Genomic DNA, 22589 nt, shown 5'->3' with positions numbered 1-22589 from the left:
TGAACCAAGACCCAGATCCCAGACCACTCGCTTAACGCTGGACTATTCTGGTTTCCCATCCAAAGGAGATCCGCAAAATGGGGTGTCAGGATTAAAAGATCACAGATTGTGATTCCCTCCTTCTTTGGACTCTAGCTTCCCACCTCAGATGTATGAGCGCATTCATAAACACAGGGCCCTCACATGAAATAAGACGGTTCGGTGTGATTTATACCAACTACATCGCTATAGGTTAAAAGTCTTAAGTATTGGGGAGGCTTTCAGCGGCAAAGTTAAGTTTGTTTAGTTTTTCATCCTCCCCTGCCTCACCACCCCTGTTCCGAAGCAGCCGCCACTGGATCAGATCAGCCCCTACAGGCTGGAGATAATAGGCCTGTGAAAAACACTATCAATTACTTTCTTTTAAAGAAAGACACCACTGTAAATAGCCTCCAATGCATCACTGAAATACCTCTTCACTGTAGCTTTCTGAAATCTTAACATCTTTCATTTAGTTCAAAAGCATAAAGCAAGATGAACTTAGCAGTTCTGGGTCACATTAAAAAAAATAAAAAAAATATTGCATGCCTTTAGTTCACAGTGGGAGTATTTTGCATGGTGTATGTCAAATTGATAAAACTTTTCATTCAATTGTGCTTTCCTTTCTCACAGTTGCACAGAAAACTAAACCCAAACCAAATAATTGCACACCAGCCCATGAACTATACCGTGAAGACTGTCGCAAGTCGACAACGAGCTGAGCTCTTCTACAACACTGAGTAGAAGTTAATGGAACCATCATTGGCTAAGCCAATAGATCTGAGGTTGAGGTGCATGTAAATATAGGCATTTTCAAATGCTGTTGAGAAAATTAAAGCCTACCCTATTGTCATTGACAATGCTGCTGAATTGAACACATATAGGCAATAAAGAACTGTCATGCTTTCATATTTGAAAGAATTGGTTATAATAACATCTGGACAGCTGTGCTCTTAAACCAGACCTTACCTCTGAAAGGACTGCCATCTTCTTCGCCACTTCTATCTGGTACAAGCGCACCCATTCCCAGGGAAGAGTCAGCATCATGCAAAGCACCAAAAACAAGGCAAATCCTTCCAACCAGGTGTGCAGCAGCTGACCAGCAGCAGCAGGCGCACCCTGTGATCTTGGAGCGGGTCTTCGCCTCACCAGTTGCTTGGAGTACATCACCTTTCTTCTGCGCCACGCGAGCACAAAGAAGGCCACAAAGAGGAGAATGGATGCGGCAAGAAAGGCCTTGGAGTGCATGTTCCACGTGCGAAAAGGGGATTCTGAAGACCACTTGGATAACGGAAGTGGCTCGGAGTCAGATGAGCCCCAAATCCTGCTTTTCAAAAACCAAAGTTTCTGGGCCACCCACATTCGGAGAGATTCCATCTTGTGGCACACACAAAAGCCTCCTTTTTAACAGTGGATGTATCCAGGATGCACCTGCAAGAAAATGAGAAGAAATGGCACATTAGCCATCATTTAAAAAAATAAAAATAAGTAACACTCAATGCTCCCCTTGTTATGTCACTTATGCGGCTATAAATTGCAATGCAAAGGATTTGAAGAGGAGCCTCGGTTGAGTGGGCAGCCGGCATCGTCTGCAAATCCAAGACACCCCGGATACTATTAGATCTACGGATGTATGACGTTACAACGCATACTTTTACAACGCATACCTTTACAACGCATTTTTTACAACGCAACATCCATTACAACGCATTCCATTACAACGAATTTTTAAAAACTACCTTTACAGCGCATTCCATTTCAACGCATATTATCTTTACAACGCATACCATTATAACGCATACCATTACATTGCATGTATGGTAAGTATTAGATAGTGTAGGGGTAAAAAATTACTATTGTAACTTCAGGGGGGTGCAACAGTAGGGTAAGTGTTGGATAGTGTAGGGGTAAAAATTACTATTCTAACTCCAGGGGGTGCAACAATAGGGTAAGTGTTGGATAGTGTAAGGGTACTATGCGTTGTAATGTTATGCGTTGTAATGGTATGCGTTGTAATGACATGCGTTGTAGTGTCATGCATTGTAGTGTCATGCGTTGTAATGGTTGCGTTGTAATGGTTGCGTTGTAATGGCATGCGATGTAATGAATGTTGCGTTGTAAAAGTTTCGTTGTAATGGTAGTGCGTTGTAAAGGTTGTTTCCCATATCTACTCTATGGATACTAACTTTATTACTTCTAAGAGGAATCTGCTCCACATGCCCTGAATCACTCAAGCTACGTCACAAAGATTCGTTTTAAGAGGACACAATCATATAGGATTGCTTGCTTCTACTCGGGGACCAAGTATTCCAGAAACTAAAACCAAGTATATTGTGGAGTTCCTTCGCTTCCGTTGTTCTGGAAAACAGGGCCAGCGGCGTAACACAAAATGATACCCTCCCCCCTTCAGAATGTGTTGAGTGACAGCGGAGTTTCCCATATCTCACTAATATTAATAGGCTGTGGGATGAATGGGGCCACTCAAAGTCTGGGAGCCCATTGCACAGCAGTGATACGGGGACCTGCTTTTCGCCCCCCCTCCACAACCCCCCTCCTGCACAGGGCCACTCCCTGCTGTGGAACTTGGCTTTTGAAGAAGAATACATTTCCTTAAACTAATGGTGGGTAGAGAACATAATCCAATTTTAACAATGCAACACTCTTTTCAATTAATTTATGACCACTAACTTCGAGCACAAGTCACTGTGCAGATGAAATATATGGGAGTCACTCAGGACCCCAAACTAGCTACCCCAACAGTAGAGTCTTCAGTTGTCCTAGACTAGAGCCGTCAGTCTTGCTTGCTAGCACAACCTCTGTATTCTATGATAGGACTGGAGGCTTCAAAGTATGCATTTTCATCGGGCTTTATTTAAATAGCAGCTATATCGGAACAATAAGCGAAGTAAACACACCAAAAAAAAACTTAATTTGTAAAAAAAAAAAAGTAAGTGCCAGGGCCCATTTCGGGAGGCCACTCCCTGCACCCTGCACCACCTATTGCCCCCATCCGCGCTGCCACTGACGGAATCAACACAAGCGTTAACCATCGCACTCCTACAACTGTGACAAATTAAAACTATTCCAGGGCACCCAGAGCTCTAATAATGGAGTGAAGGACAGAGGTTGTTAATTTTTTATTTAGATTGACTTATTAAATACTATTGTTGTGCTTATTTCAAAATTTGAAAGACATTGGGCATTCACTTGAGCAGGTGCTTACAATTGAGTGCCAGCGCAGAGCACCGGAAACCACTGGCTCAAAATAAGCAATGTTCTTAGACCACAAACATACAACTCCCAAGATGGGAGCTGATCCACCATAGTCCAGTGCTGCACATAAACCAACCTGATAACTGTAACAACTCCTCTTTCTTGCTGCTCAGAGCAGCCATGATAAGTAGACATTTCCTTATTTTTGCATTGTAGTATCGATTGGGCACGTGTAAGTAAAGATTGGCGCTGTGCAGATTTTTTGCAGTTGACACCAATTTCCTTTGATTGCCCCCCAGGTAAAGAGCTCTGCGTTTTTTTGAGATTGCAATATATTTTCCCATTGTGAAGCTATCACATTGTAATCCTAAAACCACTACAGATCTCAAACCAGGAGTTGAATAAATTGAGTTCAAAAGTGACAGACCATTCAATGAATAATCAATCCAGAACAATGAAAATAAGTCAGTATCCTCTTCACTGGACCCACTATCCGAGCAATGGAAGACCTTTTCACTTTTCTCAGTGCCCAACACGAGTTTCTGCCTTCCAACTCCTACCATGAGGAAAGAAGGTACGGCACGGAAACCTTCTAAGGATCGTCTTGACTCTTTGCCCATCAATGTATTTGAGGATACTGAAAATGTTGTGCGGCCCCACCCGTACCACCTCCGATCAAGGAAAACAATTGCATGAGCTATGGCTAGCATGGAACTGGGTAGCATAGCTGTTCTTTGCTATACAGGAATGATCCTGATCATATTATGGTGCTATCCTAAGTGGCTCCTTCCCAGCCCAGTCTGGCCCACAGCCAGAGAGATCTGCATCGTAAGAGTTATGGACAGCAGAAACTCAGGATCCTGGGGATTGTTGTATTAAGTATCTTTGACTGTGTCCAGAATCCAAATTCACCCGTTACATGAAATGTTTCTGTAACAATAGAAGAATGTAGCATTTAGTTAGCCGAAGTAAAGTTAGGCATCATTACAAATGATTTAAAAGGGGAGAGGAGTTGGAGAGGGGAGAGGAGTTGGCCTAACGGCTAGGGCGCTCGACCTCGGACCTGGGGATCTGGGTTCGAGTCTGGGTAATGATGCCAAAACCTCCTGTGATTCTGGGCAAATCACTTAATCTCCCCGTGCCTAAAATGAAAGTGTGTCCTCATATAACGTAACTGGAAACATATGTAAAGCGCTCTGATACCCGATTCGGTTCGGGTCTAGTTCGCGCTATATAAAACTCTGCAAAAAAAAAAAATATGCAAGTAATAACACATCCGGTCATTGTTCTATCATCTGACATGATAATATCAGTTTCTACATACGTACAGATTATACAATTCACGATTGAAAGTGGTTGTATAAGATGTGGTAAATGCTGCAGTATTTGTACAGTGCATTGAACACCAAGAAACTTCATCCAGGGATCCAGAGTGGTTGAGAAAAGAAGATTCCCTGGTCATTCGATACCTGATCATTAACTCCTCTAACCTGGAGCAACTGGGCAAAAAAACAAAAAAACATATGTGCCTCTCTGTCAGAGAACCACCCTTCCCATCTCCAAGTCCCGCACAATTGTTTTCTCTGCAACAAAAACAGCCATGCACTTGGTGGTCTACACTGAGATGAAAAGATGTAGTTGCATTGTGCTCATCATGCTGATTTATTATCCTGGGTACAAAAGAGAGTTCAGGGGGCTCTAGAGTAGTAAACACTAACACAATTGAGTGCAAAGAAGTGAATTGGAGGATGTGGAAGGAGTTTTGGGCAGTAACAAATTCACTTGTTAGCACCATTGCGTAAGATGAGAAAGTTAATAGGAGCCAAGAGGAAGATACAGGCCGAGGGAGAAATTTAAGGATTGGAAAGTGGAAGGGAGTTAGTGAGGTATGGCAAGCTGAATCAGGCGTTGTTACATTTGTTCGAAGGGAATGATCAACTGAACTTACAATTCACCTTACCAGTAGAAGACACCATCATAGGAGCATTAAAAGAACATCTAACAACTACATGCCCAGTAAGCCATACTTTGGTCTTTAATAAAGCCTTTCGTCTTTCGCAAAGAACACTCTCTGAATCTGCCAGTGACCATGAGCCTTATGACCTGGTCAAAAGTGCAAATTCCAAAGTAATAAAAAGGTTCCCTGGCTCTAGGAAGGCACTTGGCTTGATTCAGTCCCCTGTTACCCTGTTACCATCAATGGCCAATGGTCCTCCTAGAAACTGGAAATAGACATAGAAGTACCATTGGGCACCAGAAGTTGTCAATGGAGTTTGCTGACCACAATGCCGGTGAGGCAACTTCAGCTGTTGTCCCCATTGCGCTTTGGAAAGGGTACCCACATGGTCGCCTCCACCTGTGCCACAGCGCTCAACTATCTATTGTCCCCTGGACACCATGCAATTTGTGGATGCAAAATTACTCCTAGAAAAAGTTTCCTGGATCTAGAAGCCAATGACAACTCCCCTATGGGCAATGGGAAATGGCATATGTTTTAGGAACACATCTGACAGGACACTGTGTTCTCAGGAGGGTGAGTGTGAGGTCCGAGACGATTTCTGCCTTGAGCCTCAGATCCCTTATGTACTGGGACACTTTTGTCCTTAGTCCCCGGGTAAATGTCATGACCTTCTGGGAAATTACAGTAGACTTCAGTCTGTACAATGATAGTGAAATAATGTACACAGAGAACGAAGTTAGGAAAGAGGTAGAAAGGATGAGGACTAAACTAGGAGACCATATGTAATCCATGACCCTTATGTTCCAGTCCATGAATCACTCATTATAGATAGGTCTGGGACACTTTTCAGAGCAGTACAAAGCAGGGCAGATGGTCATTAACAACATTCAGAAGGAAATGAGGTGAGATTACTTCTTCTCTTGGGAGTTGGGGGTTTGTGGTTGCACTAAAGAACAAGTTAGTTACCTTCGGTAACACGGTAACATCTTAACTACTAGAGTGCTGATCTAGCTGCATATTCCTTACCTTTGAATTTCTCAGGTGGCAGACTAGATCTGGAAGACTTATTCAAGCAATACCCCTGAGCACTGGTCGGCTCTGCGTGATGTCCATGCCGGAAGTGACATCCATGTCACTTATACAGGCGCTACCTCGGCACGCTGACATCAGTTACTTTTCACAAAATTCCATCCCAGAAGAGCACAGCCAAGAACTACACTGACAGGGATGTGTTTTGAACAACGAGGGCCCTGAAAGTGAACAGCTGTGAGCCTATAAATTCGTCCACAACGTGGGGAGGTTGGGTGGGTCAGTAAGGAATCTGCTGTTAGATCATGTCTCTACCAGATAAGGCGTTACCGAAGGTAAGTAACATTTATCTCATAGCAACATCTAGCCGCATATTCCTTACCTCTTAATAGATATCCAAGCAATACCACCTTCGGAAGAGGGACTGCTGGACAAGTTTCAACCTGAGGGCCCATATCGACCAGAGAGGTCTTCCCAACGGCCCTGACCATCGAGACACTAATGCTTGGTGAACATGTGCAGGGATGCCCATGTTGCTGCCTGACCAATGTCAATGACTGGAACTCCATGCTGCAAAGCTATGATAGTAGCCTTAACTCTGGTGGAATGAGCTCTTCAGGAGATTGTTTCTTCACCAGAGCATAGCAAATCTTGATGCAGAGGACAACCCAACATGAGATAGTCCTATTCTGTACAGCACAACCTTTCTTTTATCCCAACATAGCCCACGAAGAGTTGGTCATCCACCTGGAATTCTTTTGTGCAGTCAAGATAGAACAACACCACTCTTTTTGGATCTAGGTGGTGGAGTTGCTTCTCTTCCTTAGAGGGATGCGGTGGAGCTTAGAAAGTGGGCAAGGTCACAGATTGCCCGTAGATGGAGGCCCTAGTGCGTAGCACTAATTTGTCAGGGAATACTGTCAGGTAAGGGGGTGTGCATGACAAAGGCTGCAATTCACTCACCCCACTGGCAGATCCGATTACCACAAAAAAGGCTGTTTTGGTGGTAAGCAGACAGAGGGGGCAATTGTTCAGAGGTTTAAATGGAGCGCAAATCAGGAAGGTGAGAACCAAGTTAAGGTCTCACTGAGGCATGATAAAAAGGGGAAGGGGGGAGCATATGTACAAGGCCTTTGAGGAATCTATTTACAATGGAAGATTTAAATAATGAGGGTTGGTCTGGCAGCTGAAGAAAGGCAGACAGGGCTGAAAGGTACAGTTTTAGAGTGCCCAGAGCAGACTCCTGCTAGGCAAAGGTCAAAATAAAAAGAAAAACTTCAGAAAGGGAAGCAGAAAGAGGTTTGATGGATTTTTCTGTACAATATATTACAAGTTTGTTCCATCGACAGGGTTATACCAACTTGGTGGGGGGATGCTGGGTTGCCAAAATATAACATTACAGACTTTGGGAGGAAGGTCGAATGCGGTTAACTGCTGCTGCTCAATCTCTACGCAAGAAGGGTTGGAGATGACAGGTTCAGGTGGAGGACCCTCCCCTGCTGCTGCAACAGAAGATCCTACCGAAGGAGCAGCCTGATCGAAGCTCATGCGGATAAGTTCAGGATACCAGACTCTCCATGCCCAGTACGGAGCCACAAGAATGACTTGGGCCCGGTAGCTCCTTATATTCTTGGGAATTCTGGGCAGGAATGGTATGGGCGGAAAGGCATACAGGAGGCCTGAGCTCCACTCGAGACTAAAAGGGTCTCCTAGCAAGAGCCGCCTGGGAAACTCCCACGCGCAAAACTGCTGACATTGCGCGTTCTCTGCGGAGACGGACAGATCTCACCAAGGCTGTTCTCCACTCACATTTACGCTACTCTTCCTTACATGAAGGAGGTTTTGAGATCTTGGTGGGTGGTTTCCCCATCTCTCTGTGTTGGTCTTACGCTTCTTTACTTTTTGTGTTTAAGTCGTCATGCGCAACACGTCTCTATTTGTTAGTGCAGTAGTCACCTTGTGCTTCACCTCTTGCGTGTTTAGTGTGCAAGTTGCCATGCGCCACACTTCCAGTTTGTCTTGTGTGTAAGTCGCCTTGCACCTCACGTGTTGTTGTCTTGTGTGTAAGTTGCCCTGTGCCACAAGTGTTGTCTAGTGTGTAAGCCGCCTTGCGCCACACGTGTTCTTATTGGGTGTATAAGCCGCTTCGCGCATCACTTCTTGTACACTCTGTGCTTCAGTCACTTTGTGCCACACGTGTACATTAGTTTCACACACTTACACAGGGCTGGTCTTTTGGTTCTTGTACCTTACACATTCGGTTTCACCCGATAGTTGTGGCCATGGGTGTTTGTATAAGGGTGGGTCTACCCTTCTCTTCTTATGTTTTTCTGAAATATTTGGTTGGGGAGGATGGGTTTAATATTGCTTGCCAATATGTTTACCTTTCTTTTCTGATTTATTGGTGTTCAGATTCTTGCAAAGTTGAATTTTAGTTTGCTTCCCTGAGTCTTGAACTTTTTCTTCGCTTACGTATATGCTTGTTCATAGTTCCTCCCATGTTTTAACGTTCTTTTTATTTTTCATTTAAAAGGAGGGGGATATGTTATATCCGGATTGTATTATTATTTGTTTCCCAGTCTAGCGGTCACCCTGCTGCTCAGCCAGAGTGAGAGTTGGTATTGGAATGTTGGGGTGACTGTGATGCATGGAATGCTTGGGTGCCTGTGTGTATGAGTGGTGATAGTTGGAGATAGGCTGAGCAGCAGGCACGCTGCTCCTTGTGGGGGTGGTGTATGATCAGAAGAAGCTGGAGTATAAGGATAACCAGACTTATAGACTGATGTATACATTTACCATCCTGCAACCAAGAAGTTAATAAAGTAATACATGAAAGACAACTCGGCTACATCTGGTAAGACTGACAGAGACCTTGCGTAATCTCTGGATGGAGACACCACTTGTGATCCACTAGGCATCGACAGCTGAGCGCGACCACCCTGGCATTGAAGGAACCTGCCAGGTGTTGAAACACCAGTGATATGCCCTGCTGCTCCAGCAATGTCCAGAGATGCAGGGCCTCTTGACAAAAAGTCCACAACCCCACTCCGCCCTGTTTGTTGCAGTACCACATAGCAGTGGGGTTTTCTGGGAACATTTCAACTAGCCTTTCTTTGATGGAGGGTAGAAAATCCTTCAATGACAATCAGATCACTTGGAGCTCGAGCAGGTTGATGTGCAGTCCGGGGTCTGTCTGAGACCAGAGTACTCTCATCTCCACCTTTGCCAGATAGTTGCCCCATTCCAGAAGTGATGCATCTGTTACTATTGAAAGATCTGTTTGGAGAAGGGAGAGGGGTCTGCCTCTTACCTAATCACAGTTCGTTAGCCACCACTGCAAGTCTCATGCAGCTCTCTCTGAGATCTGGGCCTTGTCCGAGAGATTCCCCTGATGCTGTGCCCACTGGAACATCAGGACCCACTTAAGCCATCTGGCATGTGTTACTAGCAGGATGCAGGAGGCCATGAGGTGCAACAGCCTCAGAGTCATTGTCATCAGAATCCAGGATAGAGGAAGAAACATTGCTTTCATAGCCTGAATATCCTGGACTCACCGTTGGGGAGGATAGGCCCAAAACTGCACGCCTTCAACAGCCAGTCGTCGAGATGAGGGAAGACTGGCACCCCTGATCTGCGCAAATGAGCTGTGACCACTGCCATCACCTTGGTGAACACATGAGAGGTACTGGTTAGGCCAATTAGGAGCATGGTGAACTGAAAATGATCGTGGCCTACCGTAAACTGCAGGTAGCATCGATGGGCAGGAAGTCTCCTGCGTCCAGGGCAGACAGGACCTGAGCTAGAGTGAGCATCTTGATTTTTAATTTTTGAGGAACTAGTTAAGGGCTCGTAGGTCTAGGATAGGATGAATCCTTGTGTTCTTTTTCAGGATCAGAAAGTAGCAGGAATAGCAACCACAGCCTACTTCTGGCTCCAGGTCCAGGACTTCCTCCCAGAGTAAAATCAAATGAACCTCTCGCAGCCATAATAGGATGGAGGCATGGAAGGAGGGGTAGTCTCCAAGAGAAAGGAATAGCCCCTTCGTACTATCTGTAGGACCCACCTGTCTGACGTGATGGTCGGCCAGCGGTGGAGGTGATGGCTGATATTTCCACCATCTGGACACCCATGATCTAGAATGGCAAGACTAGGTGGGTTTGTAGGCTGAGGATGGTTGGTTGTGGGGGTGACTTCTGTTTGCCCGACCCACAGGGTTGGAACCAGCCGCAACCTCAGGCGCACGTAGGTTGTAGAACTTGCACGGTCCTGTTGCTGGTGTAATGGCTGGCTCGGCTGAAAGGCCATTCCGTGGTGAAAGGCTGACTGGGGAAGTGTGGCCACTGTGAAGCCCAAGGACTTGCCTATAGACTGCAAGTCCATAAAGCGCTCCAGCACCATGTCCGCCTGGTCTCCGAAGAGGCGGGTGCCATCAAAGAGGCTTGGACATCCCCCAAAAAGCCAGATGTTCTCAACCAGGCATGGCGTCGAACAGCCACCATGGTTGAAATCGCTCTGCCCAGTCAGTTGTGGTCATGCTACAGGCACCAGAGGCAAACCAGGTGCGGATCCATCACTGACATGGCGCAGACTCAGGTGTTACACGGTATGAATTCAGAAGTCTTACTAGACATGATGGAAAAAAGTCTACAAAACACATAAAGGGGAGTGACCAAACGTCGAAAAAAAGTCTGTAAAAAAGTGACAGGGTAGCTCTCTTCACAGATCAGCGCACGGAAAGAAAAGAACTTATGTCAGTGCGCCACATTGGCGCTTATATAGGTGATGCAGACGTCACTTCCGGCACGGACGATGCCCACGCTGTCATGCGGAGCCGACCGGCGTGCAGGTGTATTGCTCGAAGAAAAACCTTCCAGATCAAGTCTGACAACTGGGAAATTCAAAGGTAAGGAAACTGCACCTAGATGTCTCTCTCAGATATGATGCTTCTTCATAATGCTCTGCACAATCCCTGTGCTTTGGGTAGTGTTAGACCTGCCATCCTTGGCGTGGTTTTCGCCTAACTTTTTGCCTTCAACCCTCCTATTTTAGTGAATTCATTTTTGCTGGCCTTAGGACTCTGTGCACTTTATCACTGCTACCCACTGCTGAAGTACTTGTGCTCTCTCCTCAAAACATGATAGAATTGGGTTATGTCCAATTGGCATTCTTAATTTACTTGTAAGTCCCTAGTAAAGGGACACTACCTGTGCCCAGGACGTAAATTGAATGCCACTGGCGGGTCTGTAGCACTGATTGTGCCAACCAGTGAAGCAGCACTTTAAACAAGAAACAAGTCTCAGGTTTGCTATTGCAAACCTTACTTTTGAATACATGTTAGTCACCTCTAGGGTAGGCCCTGGATAACCCATAGAGCACAGTGCAATGTATTTGAAAATGTGGACATGTACATTTTAGGTTTACATGTCCCGGTAGAGAAAAACTCCTATTTATTTTTCACTACTGCAAGACCTACCTCTCCCATGGGATAACATTTAAGTTACACTATTACATTTATTAAGTGATAATTTCCAAATGGGAGCAGGTAATCAGTTCATGTTTGAGTTCTTTGGAACTGTAATGAAAAATCCTCTCTCATGGTGGAGTCAGATTTTAAATTACAAATCTGCAAAAGCCACTTTTATAAAGTTGGCATTTTCCTGCCTTAGCCATTGAGTGCCTGCAGTCTATCTCTGAATCACAGGACTGGATGTAGCTGCAAGTTGAGCTTTGTGTATTCCTACCAGACAGCCACATACAATAGAGAGCTTAGCTGTGAATGGATGGGCCATCAATGGCAGGAAGGGAGGGCGGAGATGGACACAGCCCTACTTATACTTGAATAGGGTGTGTCTTGCCTTTCTAAAAGGGCTGCATACCCCTTGTAGTTAGTTTGAAGCCAGGGAGGGCAGGGAACCTGTGCCTTTCCTAGAAGCTTCTACCACTTCAAAAGGAAGTCCCAGGTATAAATATTGAACCTCAGACATAAACTGTTCAATACACTTCGGGACCTGTGGGAACTCTGCCAGGAAGAAGGACTGCTGTGCTGCTGAAAGGACTGGTACCCTGCTCGACTGCTGCCCTACTGGACTACTGCTTGCTGGATTGGTGCCCTGCTGCCGCCCTACCAGAGTCAGAGGGATTGGACCAGCACGGGAAGCCAGGACTCCCAGATTGAATCCAAGGGCTAGTCAACTGGCCTCCTGTTCAGAGCCACAGGGAAATAACAGACTCAGAACCACCTGAACTAGCACCCAGATCCAGCTGGAGAAAGCCCTTGAACCCCAAGTGGTGTCCCTCAGATCCTGGACCCTTGGTGTTGGTCTCAGAGAGGTTGAATTCAAGTTTCTGGGCTCTGTGCAGCCGCAAACTGGCCATTGGTACCAAAACCGTGTAGCTTACACAGCCCGCCAACGTGAAGTTCTGTCAACCCAACTCTTTGTACTACAGGATCGACCTCTCGCAGAAAGTGCCACGGCGAAGCTCCAGCATGCCCACTAGTGATGACAACAGGATCATTGTGCTACATAAATGAACGTCCACAACGCTTCACTGCTCCTATTCACCACAAGCATGACTCTCTTCGCTAGATTGAGACGGTAACTTCAGCGGGATTCACCTGGTCCTTGTATCCGACCCATTCTCAATCGTGGTCGCCTGAAGTTGTGAATTTCTCCTGATCTCTCACGACCAGATAACTGCAAGTGGCGCTTTGGGCTTTTTGGCGCTATTTTCACTAAAATCTTTATTTTTATTTATAAAATGCTCTATTTTTCTAAATTGGTGAGGGGGTTTCCTTGTATTGTGTTTTCACTTTATTACCGTTTTAAGTGCTGCATAAATATTTCACACATTGCCTCTAAGTTAAGTCTGACTGCCCTGTGCCAAGCCACGAGAGGGTTGAGCACAGGTTAATTTGGGCTTTGCTTGTGCCTTACCGTGACCAGGATTGTGGTTACTACTTGAGGAGGGTTTCACAACCCTCAACCAGAAGCCCGATTTCTCAAAGGCAGTAACATGATAAATGTGTTGTATGAAAATATAGTATTCAAGAGAGGTGGTCAGGGGTTTGTGGAGGAAATAGTAGACAGGAAGTGGAGGAAAAAGAGGGGCATACTAAAGATACAGAGAGCCTAGTGGACATCAAAGAGGTCTTTAATTGTGCTTGAGGAATCATAAAAGAGGGGAATTTGAAAGAAAAATGAAAAATAAGACAGAGTCCATGATAAGTAAACAAAAATAAAACGCCTATCTGTGATGATGACCTCCTGAGCAGTCCTCCTCTCTTCAACATCAAGAATATATGTGCATTTCACTTTTTATCCTTGTTAACCCTGGAAGAATATGAAATAGCAGTTTCTGCTTCAAGACAATTTCTATCCCTGCACTTTGTTTACCATATTTCACTGTACAAGGCTAAACTGTTAAGCATTTTACTTACTATCGTCTTTTGGGAAACTAGAACAGTTTCTAATTGCAGGAAGCCTTGCTTAAATTATGTCACACACATGTTAAGCTGTAAAACATGATGTAGGTATACACCTCCTCTTACAGGGAATCAGAAACCCTCTGACTGGAGACTTGAATATTTACTGCTTGTGTTTTCAATATCAGTAGTCTGGAGTCTGATTTTCTCCATCCGTCAACACTATCTCTGCGTCTAAATAAGTGTGGTTGCTGTTATTACCTAAGTAAAGTGTTGTTTTTTCTTCTACATTTGCAATCTGTTCTCTCGAACCCCAGAACTTGCTGTGTTGTTTTCCACACCATCTTTGAGGACATTGTGAAAGAGTTCTAGTGTTTCTGCCCGACCAACAACATATACGCCCTGGCAATTCATCTTCTCGGCAGAAACAACCACACTGCAGACTGGAACTTGCAATTCTAGTGAGTGGAAACTCCAGCCAATTTTGTTCTAGACCTTAATAGAAAAGTGGAACCAGTGCAATTCTGAACTGTTTGAATCCAGGTTGACCTATAAGGTTCTATTATTTTACAGAGGGAGGCCGGATCCTCTTGCCCTGGAAGCATAATGCTTTGTCCAGGTATAGGGAGTAAGCAATTACACTTTTCTCCCTTTCGTAATTATTCCCAGAGTGACCTGTCAGATCAGAGGCAACCAGCAGAGGTCATTCGAATAACTTTATGGAAGGCCGAACCATGGTTTCCAATTTTACTGGGGTTATCGTCCTATCGTCCCTTCTTCCTCACTTACTGGACTTACTTCTGAACTCTCTAGGGCACCTGCACCCCCTGGTCCTACTGATCCAGCTCCATCTAATGTCATGAAATCTTTCAGGTCTCACAGGTACATGCCAGGATTTTCATGCTAGGCTTTGCTCTTCATGCACTAGGCCTCGCCAAACTCTGTTCACAAACACTGTCAGTGAACATGGGCTAGGTGGACACACTGTGCTCTGGACGGGATCTTGAGTCCCTGTGGGCAGACACGACCTTTGCAGCTTTTTAAATTTTATTTTAGCAGAACCGGCAGTTGAGAGCTTTTCTTACAGGATGGTCAATTCCCACTGGCTGACCATCTCCGCATGGCACACACCAGACCATCCTGTAGGCGAACATACTGTATGGACGACCACCCTGTTGGTGAACATCCTGTAGTTCCAGACTGCTTAGAGGAATGACATTTGCTTTTCCTCCTAAGCCCAAATATTCCATCCTTTGTGACATTTCCATTTTGCTTTGCTTTCTTCAAGCATGGCCGCATAATCATAATCTCTCTAGGAAACAATTATTAGTCAAACTTACCATATTATGGCACCTCTCATCTTCTTAATATTAAAACTTTGGACCTACTTTTATCAGCTCCCCAAAAACCCTAAACTGATTCAAAACAGATCACTTAGCCTTCTTTTCCTACAGATCCCAAACTGTGCATTGTGACTTGTTTATGTTCTTAGAAAAATGCCACAAGAGACCGCACACTTTCACCTTCTGGCCAGCTCATTATTTTACTCCTCTGGTCTTACAGTCCAGTTTCAGTACTCATGCTAGCTAGGTGGTTCATTGGATTTTGTCTCAGACCGGCATTGATGTGTCTACTTTTGAAGCCAATTCAGTCAAAGGTACTATGTCCTACATATCCTTTACATTGGGCACAAGCCTATGCGTATGGCTGACAGGTCATCAGAATCTACCTTCAAGCAATTTTATTATAAACCAGTAAGTAATCCTTTATCGAATATTATTGATCAGCTTTGAACGCGCATAATATGAAGCCTCTAGTCCTGCAATAGAATCAAAGATATTCTAGCATTTGTGAACACGAATGTTCAGTTCTATTAAGGACACAGAGGCAAGATTACTTCATCCTGTGCTTTATTTTGCCAATATCGTTGTGATTCACATTCTGCATTGCATGTTTGATTACGCGATTAGTTTCCACCCATTTTTTAAATGGGACAATAGGACATTTCGATAATTTGTTCTCTTTTTAGCCACAGATCAGAAGCAATAATGAAAGTCTTGCAGGATATTGCAAAATGACTTTGCAGCATGTAACAGGAGGTGCTACAGTTGTCAAGAAAGACTATATACTACACTGGACTATGATTGGTAGATAAGCACACACCTTGGGAGCAGTATTATTTTCCTCTAAAAAGTAGTTCTTTGTGTTTTCTTTATTTATTGTTCCAATATGGCTGCTGTTTAAACAAATCAAGAAGGGGAATATATAATTCTCGCCTTTGTGTCCTTATTAAAAATTTAAATTTCATGATCATGAATGCTAGAAAATGTTTGATTCCTCATCAGCTTAGACAAGTTTTGTGAGAAATTAGCATTATTTCCTTGTGCATATTTACGTGAAAATTCAGAAAAATTCTACTAGATTAAGTTAAAGGCAATCTGGCATTCTAGGGTATATTTTAGTGCAGAGTGCATCTTTGGCACATTTTGGTTCTAAAAATGTTTTTTTTTTAACACAAGTACTGCGAACAAGAGCTGCATGTGTTCTACCGTGCATTTCTGTGGAATTTTGCACAAAAAAAACCACACCACCAAGAAATTCAGGAGAAGATGCGAATTATGCTGGTGTCATTGAAATTTCATAGGGACCTCGTCTCCTTGACCTCTTTTTCAAATCTCAATGGTTTTGCCGCCTTCTTTCTACATTTAGTTTCTGCTGGCTTCTATAATTGGTCCCCCCATGCTTTGTCCTGTCTCTGGGAATTTGCTCCTCTTGCCCCAGCAGGTATGCCTTGAAAATCCAGTGGAGCTTTGTCAGGCAGAATCTCCTAAAATGTTCAGCCCTTGCTACTACCCTCCACTTCCACATTAAAAAATGTTTCTTGCTCCAAGTAGAGGATGACCTGGGATTTGAGCCGAACTTATTACGTTAAAATAAATTTGCATCTACAATCAGAAAATAGGGTTCCAACAAATAAACTGTACTTGTTTAAATGTTCTCAGATCTTCCTTAACATTTTGTTTGTTGGATGCAAGGTTAGCGAAGGAAAATCTAAAGTCCTATTCCACTGAATCCGTAAAATGTACTAAAGTAGTAGCATCAGGAAAATGCCATGAAATTGTTGGTGTGTTACATAATATACAACGCGTCTGTTGCTTCTACTGTAAGGGAGAGAGGGCTCTCGGGGGCTGGCAGAAACCCCCATGGCTGGTTGGTCACAATAAATCTGATTGCAACTTTATCAAATTGCAGAAGGACCATCTCGTACAGGACTTTCAGCACCAGAGGGTACAGTGTGGTATCCAACTAAAATCAGAGTATAGAAATCAGAGTAAGATGGAATGATGGGGAGGGGATGAAGGGACGTACTGGGATACAGCTAAATCACCCCCTCCCTGTTTTTACTTCACATATGAATATATTTCTTTTTAGCAGTACACAATTTTATGCAACCTTAGACACATTTACAAATTGAAGCACATGCAAGCAAATCAATTTGACAATCACACAAATTCTCTCTGTTATGACTTTCTTAAATTTAAACATTAATTTAATTCCCATGGTATACTATAACTAATGTGACTGATTATTAACGATAGCCATCAATGTAGATGGTTATATTTTTCTTTATTGTTCCAGCAACGCTCACACTGAAAAACATTAAATTCCTCGTCTCAATAATTGGATTGATAATGTTGAGCCTGGTAGCAGTCAATACTTTCTTTAGGTCAGTTGGAATCTGGTCAGGCCTTTACAAATAAGCTGATTTGTGGCTCTCCCTGGGGCCCTGCAATAAGGTCTTACCGCTAACGACTGAGAAATGGACAATTCAGAGGGGTGGCCTGGACTAGAGTTACAGCCCCCCAAATACTAGAAGAACAAATTTACCATATGCCCCTCCACAAAACCTTCACTGCACAGAAGGGGTTCCTATAGCCGCTATATCTTTCCGCAGGTGGCTTACGATCTGCCCGCTCCAATACATTATCCCAGTCATTGACCACCTGCCCGCTCTAATACACCACCCCCAATCACTGACAACCTGGTCGCTGTAATACACCACACCCAGTCACTGACAACTTGCCCGCTCTAATATACCACCCCCAGTCACTGACAACCTGCCCGCTCTAATACACCACTCCCAGTCACCCACTGGCATTTCATACGGGAATTAAGGCTCACCCAGAGGCGTAATGCAAGCTCCTTCCTCAACTCTTCAACAAGACCCCATTTTGCCCCAAGGTCATTGAACATCTGTGAGACATGAGAGACTCCGGGGACCCACAACATTCTGCAGGAAGACCCCCATCATTTTACGTTACGCCACTGGGATCACCTGCCCCGCCATTTAAGCAACCGCCATTTTGTTTCTCATGTTAACTGCCGATATACACTCCTGTCATGCTGTACAAAGTATAATTCCCATATTTAATGTATGCCTCCCCCTTTTTGATGTTGTTTACGTCTTGCAACTCGCTCCTGGTCCAAGTCACAGTAGCCTCGGCCTATTCGCCATAATTCTGAACCTATGAACGATTCAAAATCTAGGTTTGAAATATGCCAACTTTGTGCCATATCTGTGTATCCATCTGACCGTGTCATATTGCCTGTAAACTTGTCTACTATATGTTGACATGTAGTCCGATTCAGTGCCTCGCACATAGAATGAAAAACTCCCCTCTAATGCCTCGATACTCGAGGAGAAATCCACTACAACCTTTATCAACTCACTTCGAAATACCTTGCTAGACGGGTCCCTTCCTCCAACAAGAAACATTGCCTTGGCATCCTCATTTAAGTACATCCTTCCAACCTCGTCTTTTGTGGTCCCCTCGGACAGGCATGAGGCCTGCAAAGCACAGCAGACCTCCCTGCATATGCTTTCCGAAACGGGAAACAGGTTTTAAAGCAGCCTGTATCCATTAAAACCACAGGTGCTGCTTTAAAAAAAATAATTAAAAAAAAGGTTTCCGTTTGGGGAAATATTTACTGCTCCCCCGAGGCTGCCGTCATGATTCACAAAGAAGGTGTCCCGAGAAGAACCCTTCCACGTTTGGAATCAGTTACCACCTCCACTCGGGGGCGAGAACTCATCAACGGTTCGCAACCACCATTGCAGTAACTAACCATGGATACATTCCTGTCAAAATTATTGACAGGAAAGGAACGCCCCTTTCAGATCCCCACATGTTAGCAATTCGAAAATTACTGCGTACACCATTTTACGATTTGGAAATAATTTTCCAACTTGTAAGAACGATTTTGTACAATAAAAAAACAATTTTGATGTCACAAGCTGCGATTTTGCGACTACAAAACGGCTTTGTAAATCTGGGGCCAGGTGTACTAGCATTAGGAATAATGATTTCCTAATTGCAATTAACTCAGAATAGCAGTTAGGAATTTGCTATTGTTAATGTATGAAAAGGTTCATTTTAAAATAGGGTTCCTTGTGGGTCACAAACTGACCTATCTTGAAAATTAATGAGGTAGGTCGCAATTTGCAACGCACTAGGAATCGCAGTAATCACAGGGATGGTGGACTGCTGGGGTCAACAGACCACTAGGTCTGTGAATGCTTTTTAGTAAAGCAAACTCCCCCCCTCACCTACCCAATGGAGCCCATTTTCCTTAAAGAAAAAGGGATGTGTTTTAAAAAAAAAAACCTTAAGTTTCATGTATTAAGAGTAGGCAGTCTGCTTTTCAAAAATATTTAGATTAACATTCTCAAATGGGAAGGGGTCCCAAGAGGGCCCCTTCCTATTTATGATTGAGTTACCTCCACAAGTTTGTAATCAGTAAAAGATTAATGTTTTGCAACCAAAGTTCACTCGAAAAACACTAATACATTCGGGATGCCCCTTCCAAACACCAAATCATCGAGATTTTGTAAAAAAAACGCAAATTGCAATTTGGTAACAAGTTAACAAATCACAATTTACCTTTTGTACACTGGGAAAAAAAAGTTTTTTATAGTCACAAACAGCCGTGTTCTGCAAAACGGGCTGTTTGCAACCTCAAAACACTTTGTACATCTGGCCCCTGGGTTAGTTTCTAGATCACATGAGAACTTAACCTAGAACAAGTATAGGCAAAGTCAATAGGTCTCGCCTGTGCAAGAGCTATTGGCTTTGGCAAGGTGTTTTAGTCATGTTGTTCACCAGTGTAGCTGCTGTTCAGCATATCTAAAAGTTACTGACGTGTTGTAGGACAGTATAGTGACGTAGAGTGAAATAGAGGGAAGAAGAGTTCAGTGGCTCAGTGGCAGATACTGGATTGCACTGAGGTACTGGGATGGATTTGATTGGAGTAGAGTGGGGTGAATTGCACTGGGGTAGAGTGGGATGGTATGGAGAGGGGTGCTGTTGGATGGACTGGAGTAGAGTGGGGTGGATTGGAGTAGGGGCGATTGAACTGGGGTGGGGTGGATTGGGGTGGGGTGAATTAGATTGGATTGGGGTGAGTGGATTGTACTGTTGTGGGTGGATTGGACTGGAGTGATTGACTGGGATGGGGTGGATTAGATTGGATTGGTGTGGGTGGATAGGATTGTAGTGGGCAGACTGGATTGGAGTGATTGAGTTGGGTGGGGTGGTTTGGAGCGGGTGGGGTGGGTTGGATTTGAGTGGATTGTAGTGTGGAGAATTGTGGTGGATGTATTGAATATAGTGAGGTGGAGTGGAGTGTGGTGGACTGGGGTGGGGTGGATTGGACTGAATTGGGTGGAGTCGGGTAGATTAGATTGGAGCAGACTGGATTGGAGTGGAGTAGATTGAAGTTGGCAGATTGGGATGGACTGACCTGGATTGAGGAGGATTGGACTGGGGTGGATTGTAATGGAGTTGGGCGGACTGGACAGCAGTAGGGTGGATTGGAGTGGGTGGATGTATTGTGGTTGGGTGGACTGGACTGGTTTGGAGTGATGTGAATTGGACTGGGGTGGATTGGACTGCAGTGTATTGTAATGGGGTGGACTGGATTGGAGTGGGGTGGGATGGACTGGATTAGAGTGGGGTGGTGTGTATTGGATTAGAGTGGGTTGGGGTGGATGGACTCGAGTGGGGTGTACTGGACTGGAGTTGATTGGATTGGGGTGCATTGGATTGAAGTGGTGTGGACTGGGTGAAGAGCGTTGGAGTGGGTTGGACTGGAGTGGATTGGGTTGAGTGGGGTGGATTCGATTGGGGATTGGATAGGGGTGGATTGTTTGAAAAGGGTAAACTGGACAGGAGTGGGGTGGGTGGATTAGATTGGGGTGGGTGGATTACATTAGGGTGGGGTGGATTGGACTGGGTGGACTGGATTGGGGTGGATTAAGGTGTATTGGGGTGAATTAAGCTGAATTGGAGTGGGGTGGAGTGGGTGGATTCGAGTCGGATGGGTGGAGTTGAGTGGCTTGGGTTGCGTGGACTGGATTGGAGTGGATTGAATTGTATGGGAGTGGGGTGGATTGCATTGGAATGCTGTGGAATGGATTGGAGGTGATGGATTGGAGTGGGATGAATTGGAGTGGGATGGATTGGAGTGGGATGGATTGGAGTGGGATGGATTGGAGTGGGATGGATTGGAGTGGGATGGATTGGGGTGAGGTGAGGGAGTGAGGATTTGGATTGGGGTGGATTGAGTGAGGTAAAGTGGGATGGGTTGGAATGGGGTGGATTGGAGTGGATTAGATTGGAGTGTGGTGGATTGGATTGAGTTGGATTGGTGTGGGGTGAGGTTGAATAAATTGGATTGGCGGATCGAAGTAGGGAAAATTAGAGTGGGGTGGATTGGTGTGAGGTGGGTGGATTGGGAAGAATAGTGCAGGGAGTATTAGGGTAAGGTGGACTGGATTGGATTGGGGTGAGTCGTTTGGATTGAACCTGAGTGGGATGGACTGAAGTGCAGTGGATTGGATTGGGGTGAATTGGAGAGGAACCGATTGAAGTGGGGTGGATTGGACTACAGTGGATTGGAGTGGGGAGATTGGTGCAGGCAGGTTGCGGAGGGATGGACTGGGATGAGTAGTTTAAATTGACCTGGAGTGGAATGGGTTGGATTGCATTGGATTACACTGGGGTGGATTGCATTGGTCCTGGGTGGATTGGTCTGGGATGGGTGGAATGGAGTGAGTGTGGTAGACTGGATTGGAGTGGGGCAGATTGTGACATCATTACTTCGAAAATTACACATAAGAATGAAACAATGTAGTTTTGCAATATTTAGAACAAGATAATCCTCATCTTTAATCCAGCACCCATGAGCAAAAACAACAAAAATACATGAGTGCTTCTTTAATTTAAATTTTTAACTGGCAGAGACAAAACATTTTAGAGGCCAGTCAGGTAAAAATTAAACGTTCAGGTGTCCACACTATGTGTGAAATCACCAAAGTCTTACAAATTTTCAATGGAATTGTTCTCACACTGACACGTTAGCACCAGTTCTCCCAAATACATTATGTTATATGCAGTCCATAAAGTTGATTCTACTCAAATTTGCCGTCCAATGCATAATAGTGCACAAACATTGTACACTCCCCATAAAGATCCGGTGTCAAACTGAAAATATCTCCTTGTATTATGCAACAAAACATCTCCTGCAGGCTGCCTCGACCAGATTGATGCATAGTTTGCTTAGAATCACACAGCCTGTTGCTTTTGGGCTTTTCACAAGGGAGAGGGTTGAGCTAGTTTCCATAAATCAGTAATTTCAGCGCTTTTCTTTCTAACTTTATTAATTAGAAATACGAGCAAGCAACAAGCCCTACACTCTTTAATGTGCATGTGGCCCCCCTGGCTGACATTGTGAGAGCGTATGGGTTCACCCCAGTGTCGTATGCCGACGACACTCAGCTTTTGTTTCCATTCCAGACCCTCACACCTGCAATTAAACAATCCTTTGCCGAAGGTATGAGAGCGGTGTCTGATTGGATGGCCTCTAACTGCCTTCAATGTAATGTGG

The 22589-nt window shown here is 44.5% G+C and overlaps 1 protein-coding gene across 1 annotated transcript in view; it reads right to left on the bottom strand.

Moving 5' to 3' along the window:
* Positions 1-22589, bottom strand: part of LOC144766677 (chloride channel CLIC-like protein 1) — a 1253199-nt gene that overhangs the window by 1004169 nt on the left and 226441 nt on the right. Inside the window, exon 3 of the mRNA XM_078650450.1 lies at positions 988-1449. Coding sequence (XP_078506576.1) covers positions 988-1395 — 408 coding nt within the window. The 5' untranslated portion in view covers positions 1396-1449. The remainder of the gene's footprint in view (positions 1-987; positions 1450-22589) is intronic.

Source organism: Lissotriton helveticus, chromosome 7 (genome assembly GCF_964261635.1).
Source record: "Lissotriton helveticus chromosome 7, aLisHel1.1, whole genome shotgun sequence".
NCBI classification, from domain to species: Eukaryota; Metazoa; Chordata; class Amphibia; order Caudata; family Salamandridae; genus Lissotriton; species Lissotriton helveticus.
Note: the sequence above shows the minus strand (reverse complement) of the source record. Positions and strands in the feature narration are given on the sequence as shown.